General features: G+C 45.3%; 2 protein-coding genes across 9 annotated transcripts in view; both read right to left on the bottom strand.

The window, feature by feature from the left end:
• The window catches only part of LOC148004472 (uncharacterized), a 25,204-nt gene extending 12,914 nt beyond the window's left edge, over window positions 1-12,290 (bottom strand). Inside the window, exons 1-2 of one of the 3 annotated variants that reach the window (XM_087559618.1) lie at window positions 10,889-12,290; window positions 8,641-8,714 (exon numbers count right to left, since the gene is read on the bottom strand). In XM_087559618.1, the coding sequence (XP_087415744.1) occupies window positions 8,641-8,655 (15 nt within the window). In that variant the 5' untranslated portion in view covers window positions 8,656-8,714; window positions 10,889-12,290. Of the gene's footprint in view, window positions 1-5,029; window positions 5,166-5,576; window positions 5,744-8,640; window positions 8,715-10,888 lie in introns of those variants that run through there. The other 2 variants (XM_087559619.1, XM_087559620.1) reach the window with 2 other exon arrangements.
• Window positions 11,199-17,394, bottom strand: part of LOC100912582 (zinc finger protein 14-like) — a 19,329-nt gene continuing 13,133 nt past the window's right edge. For 3 of the 6 annotated variants that reach the window (XM_087559628.1, XM_087559629.1, XM_087559627.1), the window contains exons 2-5: window positions 15,575-15,701; window positions 15,313-15,373; window positions 12,646-12,897; window positions 11,199-12,395 (exon numbers count right to left, since the gene is read on the bottom strand). In XM_087559628.1, coding sequence (XP_087415754.1) covers window positions 12,215-12,395; window positions 12,646-12,897; window positions 15,313-15,373; window positions 15,575-15,608 — 528 coding nt within the window. In that variant the 5' untranslated portion in view covers window positions 15,609-15,701 and the 3' untranslated portion in view covers window positions 11,199-12,214. Of the gene's footprint in view, window positions 12,898-15,312; window positions 15,374-15,574; window positions 15,702-17,394 lie in introns of all 6 variants that reach the window. The other 3 variants (XM_087559625.1, XM_087559626.1, XM_087559624.1) reach the window with 1 other exon arrangement.

Here is a 17,394-nt window from a genome sequence, read left to right as displayed (position 1 = left end):
TAAACACAGTATCGAATTTGCTTGTCAGATGAGTGAGTCCCGATAGAGACAAGGCTATGGCATCCTCTGCTCTTGCAGAGGACCTCAGTTTGAATCCCAGCCGTTAGTGGCTAACTAACGCTTGTAACTCAGTACCTTCAGGAAATCCAACACCTCTGGCCTTACATTAAAAAACTAACGATCATAACTCAAAATAATTAGACAAAGTATGTGAGTCCTCACACAAACCAAAACTCTGAAATTACTCCGAAGTTTTTCTAGTTTATAATTGTAATTACAAATTTAAGTGAAAAAATTCTGATCTTGGAGCCCTTCTGGCTTACGCTTGGCCGCCAGTCCTTGTGATCCGCAATGGAGAACCAGCACTGAGGGCATACGGTGTTCTGTTCTCTTCTGATGCGCCTCTGAGGTGAGTTCTTGCTGTAGGTGTGCAGATGAGAGTGTGGTGGACTCAGAGGCCAGATGAGACCTGGAGTTGCAGGGAGCTCTGAGTTGCCTGATTCGGGAGTGGGAAAACGAACCGAACTCTGAACTGCTCCTCTCCCAGAAAACAAAATTGAAAAACTCAATGCTTGCCTCTTGAGAGAAACAAAAACTGTAGTCTTCACATGGTAAAATTCAACAGAGCCAGAGGTGGTGGTCACCTTTAACCCCAGCACTGGGGAGGCAGAGGCAGGTGGATCTGAGCTTGGGTCCAGCCTGCCTGGTCTACACAGGGATTTCCAGGTCTGCCCCGGTTATACAGAAACCATGTCTTAAGTTACAAACAACAAAGAATAAAGTAAAATTCAAACAGACGTCAAGAAGTACACGCACTTGGATGCAGTGGCATCTTTTTGACCATTATCACATTGATCCTTGTCTTAGTGTTGATGCTGTAAAATGGTCAGGGCAATCCCTCACCATTTAAATAAGTAAGCCAGCTGTGGTATAGAGGACACAACCCTCTAAGTTGAAATGCTTGCCCTAAACCGGTAAAGAAGAAGTCAAATATCCAAAGGAGTAAACTTGGGGCGCTGGAGAGTTTGCCCAGAGGTAAAAAGCACTTGTTGCTCTTGCAGAGGCTCGGGTTCAATTCCCAGCACTCACATGGTGTTCCATAACCATTCACTTCTAAGGTATTCAACACCCTCTTCTGATATCTCAGAGCACCAGGCACACATGTGGTACACATAGACATGCGAGCAAAACACGCGTGTACACGACACAAAATAAATAAATATCTTTAAAAAAGGAATAGAAACTTGGAAGGACGTAGCACTCCCCTGCCAGCAGTATAAAAGAGTGAACATCTGCTGGAAGAGATGTTGGGACTGTGGCTGCACAGACACTGGCTGAATGGAAGAGGTCAAGAGGGCAGTGGCCAGGAGTCTTCACCTGTGTTAGGATGGGCCGTCTGGTGATCCGGCCGCCTTTGAGTTATCTCTGCTGTTTGGAAGGAGGCTCCCTCCTATGTTAGTAGCCACAATACACACACTCATTAGTTCATCAACTGGACCCTGGTACAATCGTCCTTTGTACTAATCTGGGCTCCTTTTGGTGGTGAGTAGATGTGTGGGTTGTGTGAGTGTCCCCAGGAAAATTCTGTCACATACAGTCTAAGGCCAATCCATGGTGGCTCTGTGAGGCCCCACTACTCCTCCATTCCAGGAGAGGGACAGGCTTAACTCAGGGAGTCTCTGTGTTTTCTTTTCTTTTCTTTTTTTTCTTTTCTTTTTTTCAGAGCTGGGGACCGAACCCAGGGCCTTGCGCTTGCTAGGCAAACGCTCTACCACTGAGCTAAATCCCCAACCCCGTCTCTGTGTTTTCTACATTCCACCTCCACGATATCAGCTTCTTCCGTTCCCTTCCCTTCTGTTTACTCATGTTTAGCACTGTTTCCAACTCCCTAAGGGAGAAAAAACCTCAGCAGGTAAGCTCTAGGGAAGTCTGTGGACCTGCTACTAGGAGCCTTCGCCTATTGCAACACCCCTTTCAAATCTAGTCATGACCTACCTCTATCACAAATACGAGCACTGGCTGCTCTTCCGGAGGACCTGAGTTCAATTCCCACAACCACATGGTGGCTCACGACCACTTGTAATGGGATCTGATTCCTTCTTCTGGTGTGCATGAGAACTGAGCCCTCATATGCATAAGGTAAATAAATTAAAAAAGAATTAAACTCAGAAAGAAAAAATACAGCCAGGAGTGCTGCCACAGCCATTAACCCCAGCACTCTGAAGACAGAGGCAGGCAGATCTCTTAAGTCAAGGTCAGCCTGCTCTACAGAGTGAGTTTCCGGATAGCCCAGGCTACCCAGAGAAACCCTGTATCAAAAAATCAAACCAAACCAAACCAAGGAAAGTGACAATTACAATTATGACAGAGGCCAAGTCCACTCAACTCTGCATGTGGACATCCCTTGTCAGGGAGTTCAGCAATGTCAGGAAGACGTGGAAAGTCAGAGCTTTATTCCTGGTTGTAAGAACTCTGCACCCAAGGACAGATTACAGAACATACAGGAAACATCCTTTAACTCTGTGGCACTCCTAGGAAAAGCAGGCACCTCTGGGTGAAACAGAGACAAGGTAGAGAAGGTGGGCAGGGACTTCTCTAGGTCACTCTGCTGTGCAGAATGTCACAACTTCTGTGACACAGCTAGCCTAGAAGAGTGTCACCTTGTACAACAACCGTCTTGACCTGATTTGCTACACACAGAGGATCAGTACCAGGAGAGGGGGACTGTTTACACAAGCCCAGTTGTTCACATAAACAGCCAACCACCATCTGCCAGCACACCAAGAGACAGTAACTGTATCAATAAGTAACAACACCTGAAAATATACCAGATCATGCCAGAAACGCCAGACACAGGAGCTTTGGGACCACAACAGATGGAACCCTCTTACCTGAGACTAAAAGACCAAACTGTAACAGGTTCATGAGCCATGGCGGGGTCAGCTGTCAAAAGCCAGCAAACTTGTCTACTCCTGGATCACAATGTCTTCCTCCACAGCCTTGCTCCAGGAGTTTCCTCATGGCAAAACATTAAGTCCACTTCAAAGTCACCATCCAACAGTCTGCCCTCCCAAGGGGCATTTGGCATCCCTGCACCTGCACTGGTAAGACTGATCTGGTCCCCTGCAGTCTCCCCCCTCACCTACCTCAGCTCTCTGCCTGTGCCCCCAGGACAGCCTCTATTCTGCAGCCTCTTTAACCATTTCCTAGCCATTTGTAACCTGTGCCGTCTCTGGTTGTGTGAAGTGTTCCCATGTGATCTGCTGCTGCTGTTAGTGATTCACGCTGGGATAAAGGGCTGGGTGTGGTAGAGCAGATCTTCATCCCTGCACTTGGGAGGCAGAGTCAGGCAGATCTGTGAGTCCAGTGCCAGCCTGCTCTGCCTACACAGGGAGTAGCAGCCGACCAGTGCCAAACAGTGAGAAGTTGTCTTAAAACAAACAACAAAATTTTCGACTAATGGCCAAGCATGGTGGCAAGTACCTTTTAGCCTCAGCACTGTGGAGGCCAGACAGGCAGGTCTCTGAGTTTTAAGTCAGTGCAGTTTATACAGTGAGTTCTATATGAGGCAGGGCTACACAGTTAAGACTAGTCTCAAAACACAAGTTAAAAGACTGGACTAAAAAGACCTTGGCCAGGTAGAAAGGAAAGTCAGGCTTCTGTAGCAAATTACCACCAATAAAACAACAATGCTCGTGAATTTGAGTATTCAATAAATTCTGCCATTGTAGCCTGCCTGGCAGAATTGAGGATATTCGGGGCTTGGTTAAGAGCATTGACTGCTCTTCCAGAGGTCCTGAGTTCAATTCCCAGCAACCACATGGTGGCTCATAACCATCTGTAATGGGATCTGATGCCCTCTTCTGGTGTGTCTCAAGACAGCTACAGTGTACTCATATACATAAAATAAATAATAATTAAAAAAGAGTTGAGGATATTCTAAAGACTCTGAAACAATGGACCCCCAAAGAAATGGGCATTTCTTCAGGAAGCTCAGGCTGAAAGAAGGAATAGAGGCCAATTATACTGGGGAGCTTGTTTCTCAGAAAGGGACCTAACACCCTTTTCACAGTTTGTCACATCCCCTAACAGGATGAGACTGAAGCCCATCAATGGTGGGTCAGTGCAGGGCGGGACCACAGCTTGACCTGGACTGTTTGCATCTGCACATCCCTGACCTCTGCTTTACTTTGATCTCACTTCAGGACCTTGAAGGAAGACTTAGGGGTCTCCCTAGATTTCTTTCTTTCTCTTTCCAATGTGCAGAAACAGAATGGATAGTTTTCTGCTTTCCATTATTTGGCTTAAAAAAAAAAAACTGGTTTATTGACAACAGGTGTCTGGGCCTGACTTGAGGTACAGGTTGGAAATGCTAGCTTCAATTACACAAACATGTCTGCCTGTTGCTGACATAACAGGCACAAGGCTCTTGGAGGTCACTGTGAAATAAATGAGGTTAAGGTTTGGCAGAAAGGGAGCTGAGGTGAGATTCATTGGATGAGTTAGGGAATCAAGACTCAGGCAGCCATGTTGAATCCCTGAAGGGAGAAACTGCCTTCAGTTCTGGAGGAGTGAGGGTCTGGTTCAGTAAGGTTTGCAATAAGAGGAGTACGGTCCCTGTGATGTGACCTAAACCTAAGCACCGGCAGAGAGAAAAAGGAAGTAATAACTGATAAAAGACAAAAGCTATCTGTCTAAGCCACCATGCATCCTGACTTAAGAGAAGGGAAGGCAAAACCACAGAAGCGTGGTTTTCCCTATCTTAACTGCGGCTGCTGTTCGGGGGATTAAAAACCTCAGGTCTTGAGGAATTGAATCTGGCTGTGCAGGGAAATAGCCTACCCCCTAGCCATATAACCATTGTGCTTCACTTGCAGCAACAATATACCCGGGTATCTAAAACAATCCTTCCTGGTTCCAGTCAAACCATAGAAAATTTGCCGAAACTTCTAGTGGCTACTTAAGTAAACATACCCCCAGTTCATGTCCTCCCCGCCCCGTGCCCCAGTCCCTTGTGAGTGTACTCAACCTTCATCCCGGAAAAGAGCCCCTCGCTGTTCCAATCAAGTGGTCTCAGCTCCTTGAGATCGCGTCTGGCTGCTTCTCTGCCTTGCTTTTTGAAAATTGAGAGTCACAGGTGCTCTGTATACTTGCGCCCTGAGACACTGAATGAAGTATGGCGATCTTTTAGGGCGAGAGCGAGGCAGTCATAGGTCCAGTGTCCTAATCTTCATCTTCCACACAGATTACACTCCGCCACAATCCCGCACAGGAGCCCCCACTTACTCCTATTGCTCCCTCACGACCCTCTGCCGACACCACCCAGACCGCAGAGACTGGGGATGCTGGTACCCATCTGTCCAGAGATGCCGCGCACTGAGCAAGGGACAGGACAGCAGGCCCGGCTCCATTACGCCGGACCCGAGCAGCCGGGCCCAGCGAAGCCAGAACAGACTCAGCTGCTTATGGGAGGTCTCGCACCCATTCCGCCAAATTGCAGCATCCTTACCCCACCCCGACCCTCTTACTCCCACGCCATCCCCATCCATCTCGGATGCCTGGTGCCACGCACGCACCATTTCCAGCCTCTGGGTGTCCTGGTGTCCGCCAGCCGCTCCTGCCTTCAGTGAAAGCGACCTGATACCCAGGCCTGGGATCTAGGATCTACTTCCAAAGAACACACATGCTTAATGTCCATGGGAAAAAAGACATAGACCTGATGGCGGCAGAACGCCTCGCCTACGGAGCTAGCGTTTCGTTGGCCAGTACACGCTCCGTGATAGGCCAGCGAACCCTCCTCGGCCCGCCTCCCGAAGCCGGAGGGGCCGAAGATGGAAGTTTTACTAGGGAAGGTAGAGATCAAATTACAGACTTCACACCTCTCCAAATCCCAGAATCCTGCTGTCACCCATTCAAGGGGAAGGGGGGGATGGGCCTCCCATCGAGCGCCAGTAGAGGGTGCTGAAAAAAGCTCAGGGGCGTGAGGGCAATTATAGATCTTGGGGTTGGATGGGAGACTCTTCAGAACTACAATTGGCAGCTAAATCTGCCTTTCTAATCTTTGGCTCTTGTGGTCTCCTTCAAAGCCGATTTCAAAGACTAATAGCTTTCCAGGAAGAATGCAGGGCTAGATAGGCATCTTAGTGGTTAGAGCCTTCGTTGAACTTATCTGAAGTCCTGGGCCCAGCCCTCGCCGCTCCCTCTCCACGCTTGCATCAGAAACACAACAATAACAAATCCGGAAACAAAATGCCGTTCTGAAGTATTTCTTTTTTTAATTTTGTTTGTACACGCACGACTGTGTCTGAGAAGGTGAGAGGCTTTCGGGTGGAACCGCGTTTGCCATCCATGCTGCTGTACCAGAGGTTTCTCTTTGTTGTGGTTAAATAAATGCTGGGGTTAAGATGTTGGGTTGAGGAGCTGGGAACATAGCTCTGTGATTAAGCATCTGCGGCACTTGGGCAGGACCAGACTTCTGCTCCCAGCACCCACTCCTGGTAGCTCGCATCTGTAACTCTAGCTTTAAGGCATTGTTAATCCTGAAATTCGCCAGAAAAAAAACGGCTCCACCATTTTGGGCCAAACTTGAAGCAAGGTTTACTAAATATTAAATACTGACCAAGAGATGGACTTCGGACAGGATCATTCCCTGAAATTTCCCATCTAAGAACGGCCTCAAACCAAGTATTATAGGGGCTCATTAGGGGAAATCTATAGGCTACCATACTTCCCCATGAGACTTTGCTATTTCCCAAAAACTACAATTCCCAGCATGCCCTGAAATTGCATGATTTCTGGGCAGGCTGGGCTTGCAGGATGATTTTGCACACTACAGTATTTAATGTCTTCTTCTGATCTCTGGGGATACTTCACAAACATGTCCATTTACTCATATACATAAGTAAAACAATAAATTTCTAAATGTTAGGCTGAAAATAGAGAGGTTAGGGACAATGAAAAAATAAATAGGAAAGCTTGCTTCTGAATAAGAGATTGCCAAACTATTCGGAGGTAGAGGCATGTGAATCTGTGAGTTTGAGACCAGCCTGGTCTACAAATCGAGGTCCAGGACAGCCAGGGCTATACAGAGAATCCCTATCTAGGGCAAGGGGGAGGGCGGGGGGTCAGGGGGAGGCAGAGAGAGAAACTGAGATTGACTGTCAAACTGAGGACATCAGGAAAACAAAGCTAGTCTTACCAGCGTCTGGCATGTATGAAGCTCATCTCCCTGGAGTTACATACAGACACTGTTTACTGTCACATGTTTTTGCACAATTCTAGCTCATTTTATATCAACTTGACACAGGCTGGAGTTATTTGAGGAGGGAACCAAAACAGAGGAAAATGCATTGATAAGACTGGCTTTAGGCAAGCTCTAGAACACTCTTCTTGGTGATGGATGGGGAGGGCCCAGTCCATTATGAATGGCGCCATCCCTGGGCTGGTAGTCCTGGGCTCCTTAAGAAAGCAGATTGAGCAAGCCAGTAATCAACACTCCACCTCGGCCTCTGCATCAGCCTCCAGGTTCCTGCCCTGTTTTAGCTCCTGTCCTGACTTCCTTTAATGATGAAAGTGATTTGGAAGGGTAAGGAACCCTTTCTCCCCAAGTTGTTTATCACAGCCATACTCACCAACTATTTCATGCAAATAATGTACCTGTCTTAGTCAGGGTTCCTTTTTTTTTTAAAGATTTATTTATTCATTTATTATATATAAGTACACTGTAGCTGTCTTCAGATACACCAGAAGAGGGCATCGGATCTCTTTACAGATGGTTGTGAGCCACCATGTGGTTGCTGGGAATTGAACTCAGGACTTCTGGAAGAGCAGTCGGATGCTCTTAACTGCTGAGCCATCTCTCCAGCCCTTAGTCAGGGTTCCTATTCCTGCACAAACATCATGACCAAGAAGCAAGTTGGGGAGGAAAGGGCTTATTCAGCATTCCACAGTGCTGTTCATCACCAAAGGAAGTCAGGACTGGAACTCAAGCAGGTCAGGAAGCAGGAGCTGATGCAGAGACCATGGAGGGATGTTACTTACTGGCTTGCTTCCCCTGGCTTGCTCAGTGTGCTCTCTTACAGAACACAAGACCACCAGCCCAGGGACTACACTACCCACAATGGGCTGGGTCCTCCCACCTTGATCACTGGTTGAGAAAATGCCTTATGGCTGGGTCTCATGGAGGCATTTCCTCAGCTGAGGCTCCTCTTTCTGTGATAACTCCAGCTAGTGTCATGTTGACACACAAAACCAGCCAGCACAGCATCTAACTACAACGGACTAAATTGTAGGCATGGATGGCTTCAAAAAGCTTCCACATGTTTAGGAAGGAGATCACCCCAAACCATCCGATACACAGGGAGGTCACCAAGTCAAAGTGCTGCAGCATCTTGGTATTTCTGACTGCTGGGATTAAAATGCACATCTGTGGCTAAGGAAACTTGAAGCTGCTCTTAGACATTTCGGCAATCAGAAACTAACTCGTTTGCCCTCACGTGTGCATTAATAAAAGGTCCTGGAAATCATGATGTCATTACAACAACATTGTTACAGCCCCTATTCGTCAAATCACAGGAGAAGATACCCTAAAATGAAGATCAATTCCACTGTGACTTGGAACCAAAATCATGGGCTACCTACCTTGTACAGACGCATTAAAGCTTCTTAAATGTCCACAGGACCAAGTGCAAGGTCCTGGGTTTGGTCCTCAGCTCCTGGAAAAAAAAAATCCAGGAGACTGACGAAATGGCTAAATGGGTTCTCAGCACCTATGTGGTGGTGCACAGTTCTCTGTGACTCCAACACCATACAGTATGCATAAGTACATTCACACATGCACACACATAATACAACATATATGAATTTCCATACCTAATTAATCATGGGGTCTTGTTTTATTTTTTGATGTATGGTTTCTCTATGTAAGAGCAGTTATTGTGTTGGTTGGTGGTGCAGGCCAACCCCTCTGGTTTTTCAAGATAGGGTTTCCCTGTGTAGTCTTGACTGTTTTGAAACTCACTCTGTAGATCGGGTGAACCTGGAACTCACAGATCCACCTGCCTCTGCTCAAAGGCATGTGCCACCACTGCCTGGCTAATCTTTTGTTTTGTTTAATGTACATAGTTACGTATTTTTAAAATGTAGGGGTACTTGGTCTGCATGTACACCTGCTTGCCAGAAAGAGGGCATCAGACTCCTTTATTGATAGTCCTGAGCCACCACGTGGTTTCTGGTAATCTCAAGACTTCCGCAAGACCAGCCAGTGTTCTCAATAGTTGGGTCATCTCACCAGCAGAGGCTCTTAATCCCAAAACTGGAAAGGCAGAGGCAGACAGATCTCTGAGTTTGAGGACAGCCTGGTCTACAGAGCAAGTTCCAGGGGTACACAGAGAAAACTGGCTTAAAAGAGAGAGAGAGAGAGAGAGAGAGAGAGAGAGAGAGAGAGAGAGAGAGAGAGAGGAAGGAGGAGGAGAAATGGGGAGGAGGAAGAAGGGGGAGGAAGAGGAAGAAGAGGAGAGGAAGAGGAGAGGAGAGGAGAGGAGAGAGGAGAGAAAAGCTCTGACTGTCCCAGAACTCATTCTGTATGACCAGACTGTCCTGTGCCTGTCTCTGTCTCTCAAGGCTTGAGCCATCACTGCCAGCTACGATGGCATCCTTTAAGGTTGTGTTTGATCTTGCTAACAATTCTTCCCGCTGTCCCCTTAGAAGCTGATGCCACCAGTTCCTTGCTTGAAATGAGTGATCGTGCTCACGTTTGCAAGGATATCTACCCTATGGTTTAAGAAAAGGGTGTGGGTTTGTCAGATGCACTGGTGTATGCCATTAATCTCAGCATTGGGATGTAGAGGCAGACTGGTCTGAGTTTGAAGCTAGCAAGAGGTACATTGTGAGAGCTATTTCAGAACACAGAAAGTAAGGAGGAAAGAAAAAAAGTTTCTCGGGGCCTCTTTTAAAACCTGAATTCAATCCTCCAGACTCACTTGCGCGCGTAGGGACTCACACCACTGTGAACCACTTTATGTTTCTGAAAACGATTACAAAACCTAAAGGCATTCCATATTGTGTACATACGTAGGTGGTTTTTTTTTTCCAGTGTGAGTTCATTTGTGTAGTTGAAGGTAACTAAAAAGGGAGAAAGGGCGACACGTAAAGCTGAGAGGACCCAGAGCAGATGGGATCTAAAAAGACATCGCAGCACACCCCCCCAAACACACACACAAAGTATAGTCTTTTAAATCATGTATCTAATTTTGTGTAACTATTGTCTGTATTTTAAACATTAACTGCTTCATGTCAAGGGATGTGACGGGACTCCACATACGTGACTTGTAAGAACTGACTGTAGCAGTTGTGTCTTGGGGTACTTCTCTTCATCCTACAGCGCTGCCATTCTCTCACCCCTCAGGAGGCAGGGCTGCTGCCTCCCAAGGGCAGAGATGTCTGAAATTTGTTGCCTATACTGCAGAGGCCTGCTCTGGGAATGAGGGCTCCAAGAGCACCTCCGTCCATAAGCACAGCTCTAGCTGGACAGGTTGCTCGGTGATTCAAACACACATGCACGCACGCACACACACACACACACACACACACACACACACACACACACACACACACAAAGCTTCAAAACAGTAATCCCTAGCACCTCAACACGGAGGCTCAAAGCACCTGTAACTCCAGTTTGAGGAGATCCAATGCCCTCTTCTAGCCTCCTCCGACCTCAGGTATACATATGTAACACAGACCCAGGCAAAAGACCCGTGCATTAAATATATTTTCCAAAAGTTAGAAAGAAAAAAAAAAGGCCCCCCTCCCGGAGGGAGCTAGAAGGAAGGGGAGGGAATGAAAAAGAGAAGGGACAAAATAGGGTAAGGTAGAACCATACACCTACCTTCAGGCAGCCCCGAGACCTATAGCTTGCCTGGTACGTGACTTTTCACTCAAACTTCATCAAATAGTCCTTGAGATTTCTTCTGGGCTCACATACAATCCCTGAAAAGAAAACCCAGTTCCCTGGGAAGACCAGGAACTCATCGCATAGTCCAGACAGCTCTGAAACCTGGGATCCTTCTCACAAGCTTCCCAAGTAGGATTACATGCCTGTGGCACCACAGCTGGCAATAAGTGATATTCACAGCCAGTCTCAGCCCTGGGGAGGACCGATCGCCAGAGGGAGCACACGAAGTCAGTGGGTGAGACTGTTGAATCAAAATCAAGTATTTATTTTAATCAAACTAGCTTCTGAAAATGCTGCTATTGCATAATTTTTGAGTTGAATCAAGTCATCTTCCCATGTTTTCCAATGCCAGGAGTTCTCTCAATGCATTCTTTTAATGGAGATTTCAAAAATTCAGTGCTTTAGACTACCCTAAAGTGAATTATTCCATGTCTATAAAAGAACTTGAGATAACTGGAAGATTGCTAAGGTTTTTTTTAATATATATATGAAGGGTTTCCCTCCAAAAGGACCACTACAATGTCTTTGGAGGGCCCCAAGAGAACATAAGGCTTTCTCCATAATGTGCGTGACGTTTCTCTTCAGTGTGAGCACTTCCACATCTCCTCCATGATAAAAAAAGAAGGTGGAAGACTTCATCACATTGTTTGCACCTTTTCTCCAAAGGGCTTTTCTCCAATGTGTCTGCTTCTACTTCTAAAAGTTATGTCAATTCAAAAACAAACAAACAAAAAAACAAAAACGAACAAAAAAAACCAAACCTTCTCTTGCTTAAGATTTGTTCAACATTTTCCCACACAGTCAGCCATCTGTTTCATGCTCATGTGAGTTGATTTCTCAGAGGTGACAAAGAGAAGACATTCCAACAGTGCTTACAAGAATCCTTGTTAGTTCTGCTCTGAATTAGTGCACATCTTTGCAAATAAGAGGACCTCAAACACCCTCTCTTGCACATCTTACATTCATAGGATCTTTCACTGGTGTGGATTTTTTCATGTACTCGAGCCTCAAAAAAGAGACCAAAGGTTTTCCCACATTGTTTATATTCACGGGGTTTTGCTGTGTGTATGTAGAGCCTCTATGCAGTGTGAATTTTCTCATGTCTTTTACAGTTACCAAAATGAGCAAAGGTTTTCCCACAGTGCTGACACACATAGGGCTTCTCACCAGTGTGAATTCTCTTGTGTCCTTTCAGGGAATCAGAACACGTGAAACCTTTCCCACATTGCTTACAAATATAGGGATTCGCACCACTGTGAGTTACTTTATGTTTCTGAAATTGATTCCAAAATGAGAAGGCGCTCCCACACTGCTTGCATGCATAACGTTTTTCTCCACTGTGAATTTGTTCATGGATATGAAGGTACTGAGAAGCAGCGAAGGCTTTCCCACACTGCTTACACACATAGGGCTTCTCTCCAGTGTGACTTCTTCTGTGAATCTGAAAGTAAGCAGAATGAAGAAAACCTTTCCCACACTGCTCACACACGTAGGGTTTCTCACCACTGTGAGTTTTCATGTGCCTTCGAAGGCGAGCGGAACGAGAAAAATGTTTCCCACAGTGATTACAAAGAAAAGTCTTCTCACAAGTTGGAGTTCTCTGGTGCCTGAAAAGGTTACCCAACCGAGCAAAGCCTTTCCTACACAGTTCACACACATAGGCCTTCTTAACGCCGTGAACCTTCTGATACCTTTGTAAAGGGCTGGGATGTGCGAAGCCTTTCCCACATGGCTGGTGCACGTAAGATTTTTTTGCAGGGTGATGTTCTTCATTTCCTTGACCAGATCGGAGGAAAAGGTCTTCGCAGTCCTTATTTTTTGAAGGTTTCTTTTCACTGTGAGCACTTTTGTGCATCTGAAGGGACAGAGGACACATCAAGCTGCTCCCGAACTCCATATGTTTATTCAACTTATAGTCACAGAACTTCTCCACCAGTTGGTTGCTGCAAAACAAATGAAGAGTTCATGACTATGACGGTGCTTACCAATGACTGAACAGAGAAATGCTGGGTTCATGCTGGGAAACAGTTTGTAACAGTTCAGACTGCATGCTTTCCAAGTCTACTTGAGGACAGGGGCAGCAGAAACAGTGGGATTCATGTACAATTGGGTCTGATCATTAAGAACATTAAATATTCACACAGCACTTCAACACAAATTTCAATGCACAGTCTTATACATACTTTGAATATGTAATAATATCAACCCAAATTGTGTTCTTTTTTTTTTGTTATTTTGTTTCTTTATTCTGTTTCTGTTTGTTTGTTTGTTTGAGACAAGGTTTTATTGTGTAGCCCTGGCTGTTTGGAAAATTACTCTATAGACCAGGCTGGCCTCTACTTCAGAGATCCACCTGCTTCTGTCTCCTGAGAGCTGAGATGGACGGTATGTACCACGACTACTACCCAGTCAATCTTCTGTTTAAATATATGCATATCCAGGAAGTAAATTGTCAATTAGTCCCAATTAGGACAATTAGGAAATTCTATTTTCTTATCATGATCAATTCGTCCCCATGACTTGTGGATAAATGAATATAACGTTGAGTTTTTTCAATGTGTTCATTTACTGTGTTCGTGAGTGCACACATATACTGCAGTACATGGGAGGTGCTCAGGACAACTTTCAGATGTACGGTTTCCTTCCATGTCAATGAAGCAGGCTTTCTCCGAGAAGTGCTGGGATATAGATAATGCCCTGTTTTATGTGGGTTTTAAGAACTGAACTCGGGCCATTGTGATTGCATGGACAGCACTATTGCTGGCTGGACAACTTTTTGCTTCTTTTGTTACCATTTTGAAATGTCCTGGTTACTTTTCTGTCAAAAAGACACAATGTAGAATCATCTAGGGAAAAAAAGCAATCTCGGCTGAGAAAATGTATCTACTAGCTCATCTTTAGGCAAATCTGTGGGGCCATTTTTGCCGTCAATCATCAATGGGAGAGGGACCAGTCACATTTGGTTTTGAAGAACTTATACTTTTTAAACTGCTGAAATTTCTAAAAACAGGTACTGTTGTAAGACCCCGAAGTGGCCTTAACTCAGGAGAGCAACCCACAGAACACAACTTGAGAGACCGCTGCAATGGCAAGAGGTTTAATGATCCACGTAAGTGGGGTTGCTCATCCACGCAGGGAGAGGCAACCCCGAACTCAAAACGCACACAACTTTTATTCTGTACAGAGGGCAGACTTCAGCAATGGGGCTAGCTGGCTCATTCTCATTGGTGGAACACAGGACAAAGGATCTTGTCAGGTATTGGCTGTCCTGCTCAAGGGGCTGTTCTTGGCTCAGTTGGTCACTTTCTTCATCCAGCCCTACACCTGGCCTTGGAAAGTCACTGGGAAAGGGCTAAGTTGGAAAGTTCCTCAGAAATGGGGAGGAACTGTGTGATCAGGCAGGGTCAGGACAACATCTTGTGGTTGTTCTCGGGATTCACCACAGGAAGGGGTAAGGGGGTCTTTCTGAGAACAGTTATTTTTGTTTTGTCTTAACTTTAGCTCAGTCAGAATAGCCTGGTCTTCTGACTCAATATCTTGATCACCAAAACTTTGTCATAACATTAGGCAACCTGACATCAGATGTATTTTTCAAAACCTTGTTTTTACAATTTTGTTTCTCATATCTATGAAACTTTATTTCTTCAGTACTTATGTTTTCAATTGTGGTATAGATATTAACAGGACATCTTGGAGACAAATAAAAAGGAATGGTTGTGGTCTATTAGTAATATGTTTATGTATCAGGTTGACAAAGGGTCAGTTGTGCTGATTACTATTTCCTCAGTGTGACAAAACCTAGAGTCATATGAGGGAACTTATGCCCCCACTAGACTGACTTATAGGAGGCTTATATTAAGCTTTCTTTCTTAATGAAGATTGATGTGGAAGCATCCAGCCTACAGAGCTGTTCTGTGGATCCTGTTCATGCAGTTATGAAAGAAAGCAAACTGAGCAAACCAGCAGAAGGAAGACAGTAAACAACATTCCTCCATGGTGTCTGCCTTCAGTTCAAGCCTACAGGTTCCTGCTTGACTTAATGTCCTAATTTCCCTTGATCCCGGACTGCTAACTATGAGGTGAAATCAACCTTTCCACTTTAAGCTGCCTTGGCTCCCAGTCTTGAGTACAGCAATACACAGCCAAACTAAGACATTCTGTATGGCATAAAGTTTTTATATGTGAACTATTAAAAATGATCATGTTCTAGTTATCCTCAGTATTGTAATTTGGGGGGAATTTTTCTCTAGATAAAATCGGTTTTATGCTTGATATCAAATGTATCTTTTACTTCCTTTGAAAAATTCTCTTTTGCAACAGCTCTCTGGAATATGGCTATATCTTGGGAAAGAAATTACCTTAGTTTTCTCCAGAGATTTTCATACTCATTTATAGCCTTCCCTGTGTTGGACTTCTTTCCTAAAATGTAGAATCAGAGAAAGAGTTAAAAATTACTTATTACCAAAAAAAATATTAGGCAGCAGGTAAATTCATCGTGTAAATGATTCCATCTGACATAGTCACCCCAGTTCCCTTTTCCATATTCCAATTCATACGTCAACACTGATTAGCTAGAACACTTGTCCTTGGTGGACTAGAAAAACCAATGCCCGTGTGTACCTATAGAGGCCAGGTTCCTCAGGGTTTCCTGCATCACATCTTTGTACAGCTCCTTCTGGGATGGATCCAGCACAGCCCACTCCTCCTGCGTGAACTTCACAGCCACATCCTCAAAGCTCACTGACTCCTGAAAGCACACACATACATTTCCAGGAAAGTGAGCCTCATGGTACCACAGACGTACACAGAATTAATAAGACATGACACTGTTCCACAAGGGTTCAAGTTGTCCTGGTCATCACACTCTACTGCTCATACAGACCGAGATGCCTTCCCCACTCACAAATGCTAAAAGTAAACTGGAGCTTTTTGGGAAAGGAACATCAAAGAAGGATGAGCTCTTGTGCAGAGGACTGTGCAGTTCCTCCTTCTGCACTGCATCTTTCTAACAACTGTCACCCCAGGTTCTATTGTCTACCACCCACCATGATCAGTATCTGCTGTCCCCAGAACGTGTGCGCTTAGAAATGCTGGGCACCCTTGTGTTCTGCTGGTATCTGAGAACTGAGATCTGGAGGGACTCCTTCCCACCAGAGCTGTACAGAGTGACGTGGATTTCTCAGACAGTTAATGACAACTACACCCTAGGTTTAGAACAGCAACATCCTCTTCTCCCTAAAAATCCTAGCAATGATCTCATGGTGATCAGAGGGACGCTATCTGCTTAGAACCCACCGTATTCTCTAGATGAGTCTACATCATTTGGGTGGGTAGACACTACCTGTACATCCTCTAAAAGCCTTGATTTAGAGTCTATTGTGCATGGAGAGTGCGAGCATGCCACAGAGCTATAGTGGAAGTCAGCACCCCCTTTTGCAAGTCTTTTTCGCTTTAACAATGGTTTAGAGATCAACTTCAGACCATCACCGTTGCGTAGCACATGCTTTTATCCCCTGAGGTAACTTGGCACATCTCTAGTTAATACTTCTTACAACCTGTTAGGAACCTGAATACACAGTCTGTGGTTGCACTAAGGGCAGATGTTAAAAAGTCTATAGCCAGGTTCTTTAGTTCACCCTGAGTCAAACAGGAAACAGGACTCATGACAAGCAATTTTCCTCAGTAGTGTCCCATTTTGCCTTCTGTTGCTGTGACGTATCACCATATACGTCAAATAAACCAAATAAAACTTGGGCAGGAAAGTGTTTATAAGAATTACAGGTCATAATCAATCACTGAGGGAAGCTAAGGCAGGAATGTGCAGGCAAGAACTGAACCCTAGAATGTGGACGAGCCATGGGTACTGGCTTGCCCACTGGCTTGCTGGGCTATCCTGTTTGTACACACCAACGCCCACATGTCCTGGAATGTCAACACCCACAATGGAGTAGGCCCTCCTTCATCAATTAGCAATCAAGAAAACGCTCTGAAGACAGGCGCTCAGGCCAAGTTGGTGGAGCCAATTCCTCATCTGAGATTCCCATTACCCAGATGTGCCCAGTTGACAACCAAGTCAGTTATCTCACTGGTCCCTCACACCGTTTGCATTTGAGAAAGTAGCTGGATCATAAAACAGTTGAAGGAGACACATGTTCCTGGAGCTCTAATGCAGCACACGTCACCTCTATAATTTCTAGAACACCTTAAATTAAAATACTTGATGAACTCTATTAGCTGCAAAGAGCGCCTTAATGAGTATCTCCAGCCAGTCTCCTTCAAAGGGCGCTATGCTCCCTGCCAGAAGCCACAAGTAATGTTCAGCAGCAAGTGTTAGGCGCCTTCCCTTGAGTTATTGGTCAGGAGGGTTCCAGAGGCACCTCCCCTCCTCTAAAAATGTGAACCCTAAAAGCTATAGTAACAATCACCCTGGAACATAAGTC

This window comes from Rattus norvegicus, chromosome 7, assembly GCF_021556685.1.
Source record: "Rattus norvegicus strain SHRSP/BbbUtx chromosome 7, alternate assembly SHRSP_T2T, whole genome shotgun sequence".
NCBI lineage: Eukaryota > Metazoa > Chordata > Mammalia > Rodentia > Muridae > Rattus > Rattus norvegicus.
Note: the sequence above shows the minus strand (reverse complement) of the source record. Positions and strands in the feature narration are given on the sequence as shown.